This window comes from Urocitellus parryii, chromosome 1 (assembly GCF_045843805.1).
Source record: "Urocitellus parryii isolate mUroPar1 chromosome 1, mUroPar1.hap1, whole genome shotgun sequence".
Lineage (NCBI taxonomy): Eukaryota > Metazoa > Chordata > Mammalia > Rodentia > Sciuridae > Urocitellus > Urocitellus parryii.
The window spans coordinates 256,767,621-256,782,771 of NC_135531.1; the positions used below are offsets into that span (position 1 = coordinate 256,767,621).

Below are 15,151 nucleotides of genomic sequence, written 5' to 3' on the forward strand. Positions count from 1 at the left end.
AAAGAAAGCTTAATGTTTAACATTTTTTTTAACCTATTTCTACCTTAAGTTGTAAAGAATACCGAAATGCCTTAGAAGAATTGTCTAAAGCAACTCTGTGGAACAGTGCTGAAGAAGGGCTTCCAACAAATAGGTGATTCATGATTGAGTACACTGTATTTTAATTTAGTTATGTTGTCATTTTCTGTATCCTTGTGTTTCGGTTCTATCATAGCATATTATCAGTATTAAAATTTTTAGGATCCAGATAATGGCATTCAGTTCAGCCAGTAATTGAGACAGCAAAATTAAAGTACAGCAAAAGACCTTAAATAGTCCCTTAGCATGTAGTTTTCTGTCAATTGCCATATAGTTCCGTGTATGTTCTAAACTTCCCAACATTTTTTTTGGGGGAAAAAAAAAGGTACTGTTTTTATTTTAAAAATGGTAACTTGTAAAAAGTACACCACTGCTTGGCTTTGTAATTTTAAGTGTTTGTGAATTTTATATACCTAACATTTAAAAAAAAAAGCCCCAAACCAGGTTATTCACTATTTTAGACATTTAAATAGAAATTGTCATAGTCTCATTATTAATGAAATAGGTTTTCCAATTTTACTAGTCTAGTTAAATTTGCTTGAATTATCACTATGAATAGAATGAAAAAAATGAAATTGTTATTTTCTGTAATTGTTTGGTGACAGATACAAATCTAACTCTAATGGACTTAGGGGAAAATTTTATAAGAGTCTGTGGCTTTTGTACATTTCCATACGTTTTTATAGTTAAAGCATTTTACTTTCTTCAGTAGATATTCCAAAACTTTTTGTTTAATGTTCTAACCTGTGTTTATGTAAATTATTAATCAGATTTCTGATTTTGTGGGTTGGCTTAGGTGTCTAGTAGTTTAGTGTAGGAATCAGAATACTCTCTATGTTCTGAATAGTTTAAATTAATTTTTCCTTTGTCTTTCTTCTTAGTATTTTAGACAGCAGGCCAAAGAGTAGCAGCCCTATTAGATTACCTGAAATTAGTGGAGGACAGACCAGCCGCACAGCAGAAGCAGAATCACAACCAAGTATGATCGCAAATGGAGAAGTATTTATAATTGTTTTATTTGTGAATATGATTTGAAGAAGAAAACACAGAAATACCATTTGGAAAAGATTTACTATTTCTGGTCTTTGAAATATAGTATGGATTTAAACTTTTTTTTTTGAATATGCTTTTTAAAAAATTTTTTTCTTTTAGTTGTAGATGCACACAATGCCTTTGTTTTATTTTTAATTGTTTTATATGGTGCTAAGTATTGAACCCAGTGCCTTATACATGCCAGGCTAGTGCTCTACCACTTAACTACAGTTTTATCCCTGAATATCCTCTTTTATAGATGTGATTTTTAAATATAAATTCAAGTTATTGAACTTCAAATTCTTAGAAATTCCTTTTTCTATGCAAAAAGAAAGAGTATCATCTTCCTTCTTTGAGCTTTCGATTTAAAATGTACATTCTAAAATAAAACATGAACTTATATATTTTTTTGAGTTTATATTGTTAGTTGGCACTATGAAAATTTTACGTTGTTTCTTTTAATCTCCACAATAAGCCATAAGGATTATTTGACTTCCCTATTTTCAGAAAGGAAGTTAAGGTTTAGATTAAGTAGCTTGCTTGAGTTTTAGACAGTGGTGGAGATGGGATTTGGTCTTGGGTTTTATTGACTTTATCAGTTAGGAATGCATTTAGCTACAGTGAACAAAAAATTCACTTGTCTTTAAGGGCTTAAACATATATGACAGTCTACTTTTCTAAAATAGGTCAGCCTGGAGGTGGGCAGTTGCTGGCATTGGTCAAGCTGCTCAGCATTGTTATGACAACTGAGGGATAGTTTCTCTTGAATACTCTTAAATTTTTCTCATATTAAATAATATTCCATTTTGTTTGCTTTTGAGGCAGAAGAAGGGCAGTAGAACCTGCAGCTATTCTCTTACTGAGGAAGCAGAGATACCCACTTTGGTCCCATTGGTCAGAACTGAGTCTTAGGGCCCCCTCTAACTGGTGAAAAAATAGGGGGAGCATTGTCCTGAGACTGCATACATAGCTGTCCCCCTAAATTTAAGTTCTCTTAGCAAGGAACTGGGTAGTAGTGGATATTAAGGAAGAAATAATAGTGTCTACCACTTTAAGTAAGTATTTTCATGACTGATATTTTCTATTGATTATGTAAATGGTCATTTATTTTGGTAAATGATAAATTTATAGTATTAGAATCACAATATGTGTGATTTAATGAAGGAAGCTCAAAACTAGGAATGAAAGAACAAGATAGTAAATTCTTGGCTATCCTATAGTATTTATTTTTTGCAAGATGCTGAAAAAGAACTCATTTTCCCATTTTAACATTTCGCAACACAAAAGATGAAAAGACGTAAACTTTAACTCTGAATTCTTTTAGCTTGTGGAATTATTGTTTTAGTTGAATTGACTGTATTGTAATAAGAACTTAGCTATAATTTAATCTTTTGGCTGAAGATGTGACTGTTTTTGGAAGACAGTTTTGAAAGACCTTCTAGAGAATTTCTCACATTTTGACAGGTCAACTAGCTGAGCATTGCTGTCCTTCTGTGTTTCTGATAGCATAAGTGCTTGACTACTCAAAAAACAACAACAATAACATGTGGAATAATAATCTTTGCTAACACAGGAATAAGTTGAAAATTTTTATTTTCCACTTGCAGTGTCCTGTAATTGAAATTAATGTGTTACCTTTTATTTTTAGCCAAAAAGGCTTCTGGAATGTTGTCCTTCTTCAGAGGGACAGCAGGCAAGAGCCCTGATCTCTCTTCCCAGAAGAGAGAGACCTTACGTGGAGCAGATAGTGCTTACTACCAGGTTGGGCAGACGGGAAAGGAGGGGACGGACAATCAAGGCATTGAGCCTCAAGGTGTGTAGACCATATGTGCTGGTTCCAGGCTCTAGTTTATTTATTTTGGTTTTTAAAGTTTTCTTATAGTGCTGCATAGGTAATTCTTAACTACTGAAACCAGGGCATGTCCACTGTTCTCACTCCTCAACATGATAGTAGAAAAAGCATGGCATTTGAGGAGTCCAGCTGGTTTCAGATTTTGTTGCTATCATTTACTGTGTGATACAATCAGAAATCCTTAGTTGCCATACCTATAAAGTGGCTAAAACAGTGTATTCCAAGGTTTGCTGATGACTTAATGACATTATACACTAAAGCATGGGTCAGAGGTCCCACTATGTAACTCAAATCCTCACGTTTTCATTCCTCTGCCCCATCCCCAAGATGTTCTCTTCCTTTTCTAATTCCTGTAAAATTGTGGCTATTTATGCCCATCTATATTTTGATATTTTAAAACCATGTCTATCTGATTGTGTTTGTATATGGGTTTAGAACAGTATTTGGCAGATCCATTCGTTTATTTTTGTCTGCTTGATTTTACATTGAGTAGTTGCAACTGAGTAAATTATTTATTATCTGTCCCTTTAGAGAAATTGTTGAGTGACTCCTAGGTTATATCATGAATTAGTAGTTAAAATATAATAATTACCATAATAAATTTTGATTAGCAATTGAGAGATCTGTTTAGTGTTCTGGAGGCTGCAGTTGGCCCGCAGGTGTTTATAATGTGATCCTTGGAGAGTCTTGATTCTTTGGAAAATGATTTTGAAATGTGAAAACTTAGGGGACAATTTGTTCTTTTTGATACTAATATGTATTTCAAGTATACAGTAAACAGTGAATCTTGTAGGTTTGTCAGAAACATCAGTCAAATTTAAAAAAAAAACAACCTCTGAATTAGATTTTAATATTTGGGGAAGTGTTATTCTATACATATCTGGAAAACTAGTCACTAATTGATAAAGAAGCCATGGAAGTTCTTGGTGTCAGAGTTGAGTTTGCTATAATAGGAGTTAAGTAAAATTATTCAAACCGAATTCTCTATTTCTTTAATCTAAATATTGAAACTTTTAAAATAACACATTTTATTGTAATTGTTTACAGAGTTTAATAGTGATTTTACTAGGTTATTTTTATTGTTGATTTACTAATTTTTGTTGTTATATCAGGGACAAAAGATAAAATGAACTGATAACTATTTAAAACTTTGCCTTTACTAATGATATTAAACCTTTTAGATGAGGTAGATGGAGGAGATCCACAAAAGAAACAATTCACAAATCCTCACGTTGAACTTCGTAAGTATATAATAATGTGTTGTCTGCCTAGGCACAGGGACCATAATTAAGCAAACTGTTACTTGGGAATTCTAGCTTTATACTAGTTAAATATCCTGTTTCTTGAGATGAATATTAAAATCTGCCAACATGAGGTTTATTTATGTATAATTTAGTTTCTAAAAATGTATTGTTGAATTTATAAAGAAATTTAATTAAAGTTACAATTCATAAATTTATAAAATTATACTTTAATTTCTAATATTTAAATCTTTTCCTGTTGTATAATGGATATACACAGAGCATTTAGAATTGTATATGGGTACTAGAAACTTATTGTTCAGAATAGTATCATATACTATAAATTTTGTGATGTTTATAAAGAAGTTGTATAATAGTACAATGAGTAACCAATGTAAAGGTAGAACTGGGTTCTATTTAAAAAAAAATTTTTAAAAGTGTGTAATAGTGATCATATGATTATTTTCTAATCTCCCCTGTGGATCATGTTGACAGCATGGTAATAAACAGGCATTTCAACTTAACATGAAAGATGCTTTCCTGGAGGAACCTACATGGTTGCATTTAGTGGTGGGAAAGGGAAGGAAAAGGTATTTTTTTGATTCATAAGAGATTTTTTAAAAAACTCTTTTGTAGAATTTTCTGATGCTAATGCCAAATTTTATTGTCGACTGTACTACGCTGGAGAGTTTCATAAGATGCGTGAAGTGATTCTGGGCAGCAGTGAGGAAGATTTCATTCGTTCCCTTTCCCACTCATCGCCCTGGCAGGCCCGAGGAGGCAAATCAGGAGCTGCTTTCTATGCAACTGAAGGCAAGACTTTTTAATCATTTTTCTGGTTGAGTGGTCTTCATCTTTTCCTCTGAAATGATTTATGATACTTGAATTGAGGTAGTAGGGTATTGGCTAATGGCAAATGATGTTTTCTGACTTCCATTTTATTTTAAGAGGATTTAATAAAATATTTAAAATAATATACCTCTATGTGTTTGTAATGAGATTCAGGCATTGGTCAAGTCCTTACCTTAGTAAACTCTAGTTCTGAGCTCTCCAAAGGTAAAGAGAAAGAGTACTTCTAGAAAGCTCAAAAGGGTATATCAGAACTGATGAAAAATGAAAATAGAAATATTTTTAGCCTGAAAGTAGAAAGACCAAGTTCTTAACCTAAAAAGTTTGCAGAATATGTGACCATTGTGTTTCAGATTCAATTTGCTCTAACCACTGAAAGCAAAATTATTTAAGAGAATACAGCTGTTATTTAAGAGAATACAGTTGTTTGATAAATATTTTCATAATAGCGACTTAGTGGATTATTAACAATGGAGTTTATATAACTTTATTTGATAGTTCTAAAAATTAGGTCACCTAGCGATGAATTTTGTGGTACAGAAATTTTGTGATACCGAGTAGAAGACTAGTGACTACATAAATCCTCAGGATCTCTTCTAGCCCTTCCATTACTTGAGAATTATGTTCTGATCAAAATTTTGATGGTAATATCAGAAAATATCCATTAAAAACATAAAATAAGGATGATTTCGGATCTCTGGAATGATTTATTATAGAAGATAGTAGATATTATGATTGAATAAATACTTGAAATTTCTGCTTTTTAGATGATAGATTCATTTTGAAGCAGATGCCTCGTCTGGAAGTCCAGTCTTTCCTTGACTTTGCGCCACACTACTTCAATTATATTACAAATGCCGTTCAACAAAAGGTAGAAATCCAAATCTTGAATCTTGGTCAACAATCAGAGTTTTACTGGGCTTTCTTTAATCCTGAGGGTTAGTACTAATGATAGTTCTCCCTGAACGGGACATGACTGGATCTTAGGATGCAATTGAGGTCTTGTGGAATGCAGATTTTGCACTGTAGTTTTCTTATCTTTGCCAGTAAGGAGTCAAGTGATCTTGAGCAAAGTGTTTTTAATTAGTATGTATATGAAAGTTAATTTAAATTTAAGACTAACAATGTTAACTGCAAATATTGTAATTTGTAATTTTGTTGAGACAGAAATTTGGAACATGTTGAGAAATCAGGATATGCCTCCTTTAGCTAGAAAAGCAGGAAGTCATTGGCCCAGGTTTGCCTACTTTTCATCGAGCAATGACCACCCTCCTTCCCCCACCTCCATAAAATTATGAATAGAATTTTGGGTGCTTTTTATTGTGAGTTATTAGCGGAAACTAGATATCATAATAAAGTGCTTGAATTTGAACAACTGTGAAGGATTGACCCTTTGGAAAATGGTAAGGGTCTAATATTTTCATTGGCTTCATTACTGCATGCACTTCTGAGATTCAAGGGTTTGAGTTACTTTTCCAGGACCTTTGGCTGGTTGTATCAGCAGTAAATCATGAAATCATTTTTACAACATGTGAATAACCCACATAATATAAAAAATAGTATTGGATCACAAATAATCCCTTTAATAATAGTTTTCTTTGATCTTTTCTTGATTAGAGGCCCACTGCCTTAGCCAAAATTCTTGGAGTTTATAGAATTGGTTATAAGAACTCTCAGAACAACACAGAAAAGAAGTTAGATCTTCTTGTCATGGAAAATCTTTTCTATGGGAGAAAGATGGCACAGGTAAGGGCACTGGACTTTGTGAAGCATTTAGCTATTGGAACTCTTTGTACTTTTGGTACTTGAATATAATGAATTCAAATAACTTCTTATTTTATAGTAAATATTTAACTTTGGTTACTAGATGAAATTGGACTTTTGACTTGGAAAAAAGAATAAAGAAAAATTATTGTTATGGACTGATCCTAAAATGTAACATATCAATATTCTAGAATCATAGAATTGGTAGAATAAGAAAGCAGACTTCCACCACCTGAATTTTAAAAATAAATTTATTGAAGCCCATAGAAATTGAGTAACTTAGTTATTTTTAGATCTCAAGTTGGTCTAGATTCTAGAAAAGTGCTCTTCAAAGTTCTGGTTCTTAAATTATTTCCAGTCTTCAATGAGTTAAGGAGCTTATGCCAAACTGTGATCTAGTGCACTGCTTCTTCATGGAGAAAATCTTCATCTGAGAAATAATATTAGCTGAACTAAACTGTGTGCTTAATAGTCTAATGATTTATTTATATTCTGTCACTGGCTCCTTAACATCATCAAAAGCCAGGAGCAATTGACCAGCAATGGTCTATAAACTACACTCAAATCATACTGGTTCTCGCATTCAGGTTCTCTGACCTTTGAGTGTACCGCTTTTCCTGCTACCCAATTATTCCTAAAATTATACAGTTTTTTCTCCATTGCCATAGTAATTGTACAATTTTGATATCAAGACTAAGTTTCTTAAGAAAGTTAATTTGAATCTTTTTTTATACTGCTTTATAATCCAATCATGTATTTTTGGAGTTACTCTTTAATGTACCATAAATTTATTAAATTGATCAGCGAATTTCTGAAATGTTTTAGTAATTGAGTACCTAGGTATTAGTTTCATATGATATACTTATATCACCATGTATTTTATGCATTGTACAATTATTTCGCTATAAATTTAATGACTATTTTAAAATTTATGATTGAGTTTTTAAACTAAATTTAAAAGTATATAATTGTAACCACTACAAAAAGTCTGTCTGCCTTTTTAATTTAATTTCATTAATTAACCATTGTGGCAACTCATACATAAATAACAAAGAATTTTTTTTCTGCTAGGTGTTTGATTTGAAGGGTTCACTTAGGAATCGAAATGTAAAAACTGACACTGGAAAAGAGAGTTGTGACGTGGTCCTGCTGGATGAAAACCTCTTGAAGATGGTTCGAGACAACCCTTTGTATATTCGTTCTCATTCCAAAGCTGTTCTGAGAACTTCCATCCATAGTGACTCCCACTTCCTTTCTAGCCACCTCATTATAGATTATTCTTTGCTGGTTGGGCGAGATGATACTAGCAATGAGCTGGTAGTTGGAATTATAGGTAAGTTAATAGATATATGCTACTTATAGCTCATGATTGAAAGAGAAAAAATTGTAAAATTCTTTTGAGTCTTGTTAGGTTTATTGAGTACTTTAACAAACTTTCATTTGAAATTTTAAAAATAATAGTTTTTCATCCTAGTTCCTTCTATTCAATTTTTTCATCTCCATTATCATTATTTTTGTCAAAAATACATAATTTTAGGCTGAGTTTGGTGGTACCTGCTTGTAATCACAGTGATTTTAGTGGTTGAGGCAGGAAGATTGCAATTTTGAGGCTAGCCCCAGCAACTTAGCAAGATCTTGTCTGAAGATAAAAAATATAAAAAGGGCTGGGGATGTAGCTCAATGGTAGAGTGCTCTGGAGATAGAAGTGTATCTACACATATATACACACGTACACACACACACACACACACACACACACACAAACTATGTATTCAAAAATCATTTGCAGATTAGGCCTTGTGTCATTGTTTTAAGGATTAAGCAAATTAATTTGGAGAAAACCTTTAAAGTGATTTGCAGATTAGGCCTGTGTCATTATTTTAAGGATTAAGCAAATTAATATGGAGAAAACTTTTAGAAAAGTCCTAGCATATTGAAGCACTCAATAAATGCTAAGTATTATAGAAATAGTAGTAATAGTTATTGTCATTTGCTTATATTTATTAACATAACTTGATTGCCAATTGCACCTGCCTTTTTCAACCCTCAGATTATATTCGAACATTTACGTGGGACAAAAAGCTTGAGATGGTGGTGAAATCAACGGGAATTTTAGGAGGACAAGGTAAGTAAAATTTTTGTTCTGTTTGTTCTTTAAATTCTCATATATTTCTTATTATTTAAAATTTAAGAGCTATTAAAATTGTAAAAAATGTAGAGTTATCTCTGATTTCATTTCCAGAATGGCCAGATATTAAGGGGAATTGTGTAGGTAGGAAATGTTGGGTTTAAATTTGTGTTAAATTTGTGTTAAAATAAGAGTTAAAAAGGAAGAAAAAGCTAGAGTTCTGAATAAGAGATTGTCTCTACTAAACATTTGATATTTTCTAAGTTCTTTGAGCACTGCTAGCCTCATTTGTGCCTCTAGCCATCTCTCATCTCTAAGAAAGAATTTATCTTTTAGAATGAAAGCTTCCACCAGGAAGAACCCTGTCACATGGCAGGTGGCACAGTGGCTAACCCTACCTCCTCACTTAGACTGCTCTGCTTTATGTGTCTTTATGGAAGTTTATACGAAACAACATAATTGGTTGAAATCTGATACCCAATCAAATATATATATATCAGCTTTTTCCCCCCCCTTTTCTCTTTCATAATTTTAGGTAAAATGCCAACTGTGGTCTCTCCAGAGTTGTATAGGACTAGATTTTGTGAAGCAATGGACAAATATTTCCTGATGGTGCCAGACCACTGGACAGGATTGGACCTGAACTGTTGAAATCAAGCACATTTCTTGAAGTAGACTGTGAAAGAAAACAGTCAGGAACAAGAGACCAAAAATAAGTGACATGTTTTATTTCTTCATCCCATTCACCTGTGTCCAGAAGTCCTTTTAGTTCTTTGGCTCTTTAGATCGTCCATGTCTGAAGGGTAAAAATTTCTTTGGATTTGCACTTTGGATTTTGATACCTGTGAATTAGTAGTCTGGAAGTTGCATGAACATTTCCTCGTTTAAGCTGAAATACAGATCATTTCAAAGAGCTAAGATTAGAGATGAGTCAAAGGTGTGAGAAACTGAGTTGTATTTGTTAACTTAATTGGAGAAGAAAAACCCTATCTTATAGATTGTGACTATCTTGGCCTTACAGTTGACACATTCTTTCCTTAAAAGGCATTTGTAGTACTGCTGAATTTAATGTTACCTATTGTCAGGATTTCTGAAAACTTTAAGAAAAATTTTGATTTATTCCTCTAGTGGCCAGGTAAGCAGGTTTGCATTTATTGAAGAATTTAACTTAAATCACAAATCCTGTCTGAATTTTCTGTGTCTTCTCAATTTACCTTGTTTTCAAGTGTTCAGTTTTATAATTCTGCCTTCTCTATTGGTGACAAGAGGATGCAGCCATTAACTTAAAGTCCTTTTTAGAGTACTTCTTAAGCTTGTTTAAAACTTTCGACTAATCATTATGTTAAACTCCACTCATCTTTGTATGTTCATATTTTAGGTCTTGCCACCCCCCCTTATTTTAGGGAAATAGTCATCATTAGTAAATTGGTCTGGAATAATTGAATTTCTAAAGGAAGAATTATTAACACAGGAATTTTATGAGTATAAAAAATAAATTAGATCCAATCCAAGAAATTGGGTGAGAAGGAAACACTTGGTTGCTTTATATAGGGGTGAAGTATCTTTCAGTATAACCAGCAAGTTCAATGGCATTTATTTCCAGGACATTCCCATTTTCCAGTTTTCTACACACTGACTAGTTCTGCTCCTGAGACATACTAAGAGATAAAGTTATCATACTAAGGAGCTTCTTTTTTAATGGCCAGTAATTTTGTTTGTTTTAAAAAGTGATTCGGAGTATTCAACTTTGAGGAAATTCTGATCCCAGAATGTTTCTTTTTTTGGCTTCTTTCTGTCATGAGAACAACATAGGGATTTGTAAAATTTTTAGAATTTCATTCTTTTTCAGACTTCCTATAATAATAGTACATTAATTTTCACATAAAAAAAAAGCAAGATGCATTGGTAAGTACATGAATGGGAACATTTTGGAAAGCTTGCTTTAAAGAATGAAAGCATTGGTTTGTATTTGGTGCTCATTAAAAATATAGTTAATTTTGAACTAGAAGCAAGTTGGCCAAGGACTTGAGACTTATCTGATGCTAAGTTTCCTCTCCCACTTAAATATGTATATGTGCCTTTTGAAGTTACACAAAACACTGATGATTTTAGTTTTGATACAGAAGATTAGTAAAGGAGTTGTGTAGACATGGAAGATGTGTGGAAGATGATTAAATTTTTATGTGTCTAGGGAAAAGAGATTTTGTGTCTGATTTGAAATACCAGTACGGTTTTGTCTCTGTTTATTTTTCCTATCAGGACACATAGGGTTATTTATCCTGTCAATTTCCTGTAGAAGTGAAAGATGTCCCCTACTAACCATTCTTTTAGTTTCAATACTATGTACACAACTGGAACTCTCCATGAGAATAGCTCCTGACAATAATGTGGCATACTGATTTTTCTTTACCTTGCCCATGACTTTAAAAAACATTTTTTAAAGTACTCCTGCCTAATGGGTAATTCGGTGGTTAAACATTCTGAAGCAAGAGTTGCTGCTTTGTAAGGACACTTTGTCCTTATAAAATTAATGTCTGAGCTGTATTCATGAAGGGAAAATGCACAATTTAACTGTTTGGTTTGAGTGGTACAACTATGTGCCCGGTTCCTTCCTGTTCCTCTTTATGCCACTATTAGATATATAAGGTGTTTCAAATTACTATGCCGGTCAATTTCATCATTGAGTGACTATTTTCCTTTCTTGAATTCCCTTTCTATATTAATGCTGAAAAGTTAGAAATTAGGAAGAAATCTTAGTATTTCTTTCCTGAGAATACAGTATGAATCCTAAAAATAATTGATAGTAGCATGAGAAAACTATGTCAACATGTTGCTTTTTATAAAAATCTCATTTATAAATGTGAAGCTTTTTGATTCCATCAAAATATATTTGAAAAATAGAAAGGATTTACTTTTTTTCTTATCTCAGCCTAAGAAAAATAAGGGGAATAAGCTAAGTCCTTTTATAGTCTGTTGAATACCTTAAATTTATAGATAATCAAAATTTCCTACAGAATGTCTTATAATTTTTTTCTTGATTTAGTAGTGAGTGGTTTTCTAGCTTTGGCTTTTATTGAGTATTGTAAATAGTAGGGTCATATTGGCATCTTTTGTGATGGCTTTGTGGTCATCAGATCTTGACATTTTGCCTATTACCAGTGGACTTGAATGAAACTTCCAAGGAGAATATATCTTCCTAAAGAAAGTTGGCTCAGTTTAAAGAGTAAAAATCAGTGTGATCAATGAGCCTGGTGGAAAATCAGATCAGGCCATTCATTATCCTGCAAGTGTTAACACTGACTTATGCAGTATTCATACCATCTAGTGCAATGCCTTTCTTTTCTTTTCTTTGGTAACACAGGTGCAATGTATTATAGAAAAAATAGAAATTACAAATCATGAACAGTTTTATTAATACTACTGTGTCTGTTTTGTAAAATACAAGTTGTATATTATGTCTTTTGACAGGTTGAATTTTAAACTAGAGAAATAATGTTGTAAATCATAATAGCTACTTTTAATTTAATATGAAAAACTCATTTAACAATATTGAAAGTACTTAATGTATTATAATGTATATATTTCTCTACTTTGGTTCCAGCTGTTTTATATGATTGACATGTTATTTAAAAGATAACTGCCTTTACCTTTTAGAGACTTGTACTGTAAATAAAGAAGACTTATAATAAACTGCAATCTGCTTACTCAGTTTTGAATCTGCTTACTTAGTCTTGAATCCACTTGAGGAAATTACAAAAGTAAAGGGTGTTGGATGTGCAAGCCTTGTTCCTGGCCTGCTGGTGTTGCCTTCTGTTCACTCCTTTCCTCTTACTTTTCCAATGGAAGAATTTAATTCTTTTGTTGAAACCTGCGGTTCATTCTGGCCAGTAAGGGACAGGGCTGTATTGGCTTTCACATTCTTCTTGAGTTTTAGTTTTCCTGACAGGGCACTCAAGGAAGTCAAGCTCTTTACTATGTGGGATTGGCCTAATTTGCAGGTGGGTAGGGCTTTCTCAACCACAATTTCTTCCATGGCTTGGAGGCAAATCCCATGCTACCTGAACTGCATCAGTCTTTTGAGCCTAAAGCTACAAGGCCCACCTCTTACCTGGATTCATTGGGGCAACGGTGAGAGTGGTTGCTTCTGAGTATGCCCAGAAGTTGCTGGGCTGTGCAGGAAAATAAGTGCCTGGCACAGAGTGGCAAGGGTGGTATCTCTGGCTCATTTACCTCTTTGCTTTTCTCTTGTAGGGTGGAAGAAGTGGATGGTAGGGAAGAGGCAGAGTGAATTCTCTAGTCCCTATTAGCCTATAAATATCTTGTGTTGGAAATTAATTATTTTATAAAATTCCTGAATTAATAAAAGTAAGGTTTTTAAATGAGATTTTATTGTGATTTTAAAAATGTATAACAAGTTTTATTACCTTAACAATTTTTAAGTGTATAATTCAGTTGTATTAATTATACTTACATTGTCTTATATAAGATATTCAGAATATTTTTATCTCACAGAACACCTGCTATCCCTTCAAGTCCCAGGTAACCGCCATTCTGTTTGTCTTTATTAATTTCACTATTTAAGATAGTTCATCGTATCCTAGGGTGTTGTAATTTTGTGACTGTCTTTTTCACTTAGCATAATTCTTTGAAGTTCACCTTTGTTGTGGCATGTGACAGAATTTCTTTTTAAAGATTGAATGATATTCCACTGTATTTATATACCATATTTTGTGTATCCATGAATCCTTCCACAAATGCTTAATTTTATGTGTCAACTTGACTGAACTAAGGGATGGCCAGATACCTGGTCAGACATTATTTCTTGGTGTATTAGGAAGGGTTTTTCTGGAAGAGGTTAGCATCTATTTTTCAATTTCAAATTTTCTTTTTAAAATCTTTTATTTGTTCTTTTTAGGTATACAGGACAGTAGAGCATATTTTGATATATTATTCATATATGGAATATAACTTATTCTAATTAGGATCCCATTCTTGTGGTTGTACGTGATGTGGAGTTATACTGGTCATGTATTCATATATGAACATAGGAAAGTTATGTCCAATTCATTCTACTGTCTTTCCTATTTCTATCTTTCCTTCTCTTCATCCCCCTTTGTCTAATCCATTGAACTTCTGTTCTCCTCCCCAACTTTATTGTGTGTTAACATCCACATATCAGAACATTTGGCCTTTAGTTTTTTGGGATTGACTTATTTCATAATACTTAGTATAATAAGTCTCCAGATCCATTCATTTGCTGGCAAATGTCATAAAGTAATTCTTGTTTATGGCTGAGTAATACTCCATTGTGCATATATACCACATTTTTTTTTTCTTTTTTTTTTTTTATTGGTCGTTCATAACATTACATAGTTCTTAATACATCATATTACATGGTTGATTCACATGGATTATGAACTCCCGCTTTTACCCCGTATACAAATTGCTGTATCACATCAGTTTCCCTTCCATTGATTGACATATTGCCTTTCTAGTGTCTGATGTATTCTGCTGATTGTCCTATTCTCTACTATCCCCCCTCCCCTCCCCTCCCCTCCCCTCCCCTTTTCTCTCTCTACCCCTTCTACTGTAAATCATTTCTTCCATTTGTATTATCTTGTCTTACCCCTCCTTTCCTCTTATATGACATTTTTTATAACCCTGAGGATCGCCTTCCATTTCCATGCACTTTCCCTTCTCACTCCCTTTCCCTCCCACCTCTCATCCCTGTTTAATGTAAATCTTCTTCTCAAGCTCTTCGTCCCTACCCTGTCCTTGTTTACTCTCCTTATATCAAAGGAGTCATTTGGAATTTGTTTTTTAAAGATTGACTAGCTTCACTTAGCATAATCTGCTCTAATGCCATCCATTTCCCTCCAAATTCTATGATTTTGTCATTTTTTAATGCAGAGTAATACTCCATAGTATATAAATGCCACATTTTTTTTATCCATTCATCTATTGAAGGGCATCTAGGCTGGTTCCACAGTCTTGTTATCGTGAATTGAGCTGCTATGAACATCGATGTAGCAGTGTCCCTGTAGCATGCTCTTGTTAGGGCTTTAGGGAATAGACCCAGAAGGGGAATAGCTGGGTCGAATGGTGGTTCCATTCCCAGCTTTCCAAGAAATCTCCATACTGCTTTCCAAATTGGCTGCACCAATTTGCAGTCCCACCAGCAGTGAACAAGAGTGCCCTTTTCCCCGC

At 33.3% G+C, this 15,151-nt stretch overlaps 1 protein-coding gene across 1 annotated transcript in view; it reads left to right on the forward strand.

The window, feature by feature from the left end:
* Window positions 1-12,459, forward strand: part of Pikfyve (phosphoinositide kinase, FYVE-type zinc finger containing) — an 80,610-nt gene extending 68,151 nt beyond the window's left edge. The window contains exons 34-43 of the mRNA XM_077803415.1: window positions 50-133; window positions 960-1,057; window positions 2,759-2,923; window positions 4,144-4,203; window positions 4,840-5,016; window positions 5,820-5,923; window positions 6,670-6,798; window positions 7,888-8,149; window positions 8,867-8,941; window positions 9,480-12,459. Of these exons, the coding sequence (XP_077659541.1) occupies window positions 50-133; window positions 960-1,057; window positions 2,759-2,923; window positions 4,144-4,203; window positions 4,840-5,016; window positions 5,820-5,923; window positions 6,670-6,798; window positions 7,888-8,149; window positions 8,867-8,941; window positions 9,480-9,595 (1,270 nt within the window). The 3' untranslated portion in view covers window positions 9,596-12,459. The remainder of the gene's footprint in view (window positions 1-49; window positions 134-959; window positions 1,058-2,758; window positions 2,924-4,143; window positions 4,204-4,839; window positions 5,017-5,819; window positions 5,924-6,669; window positions 6,799-7,887; window positions 8,150-8,866; window positions 8,942-9,479) is intronic.
* Window positions 12,460-15,151: the final 2,692 nt, after the last annotated feature.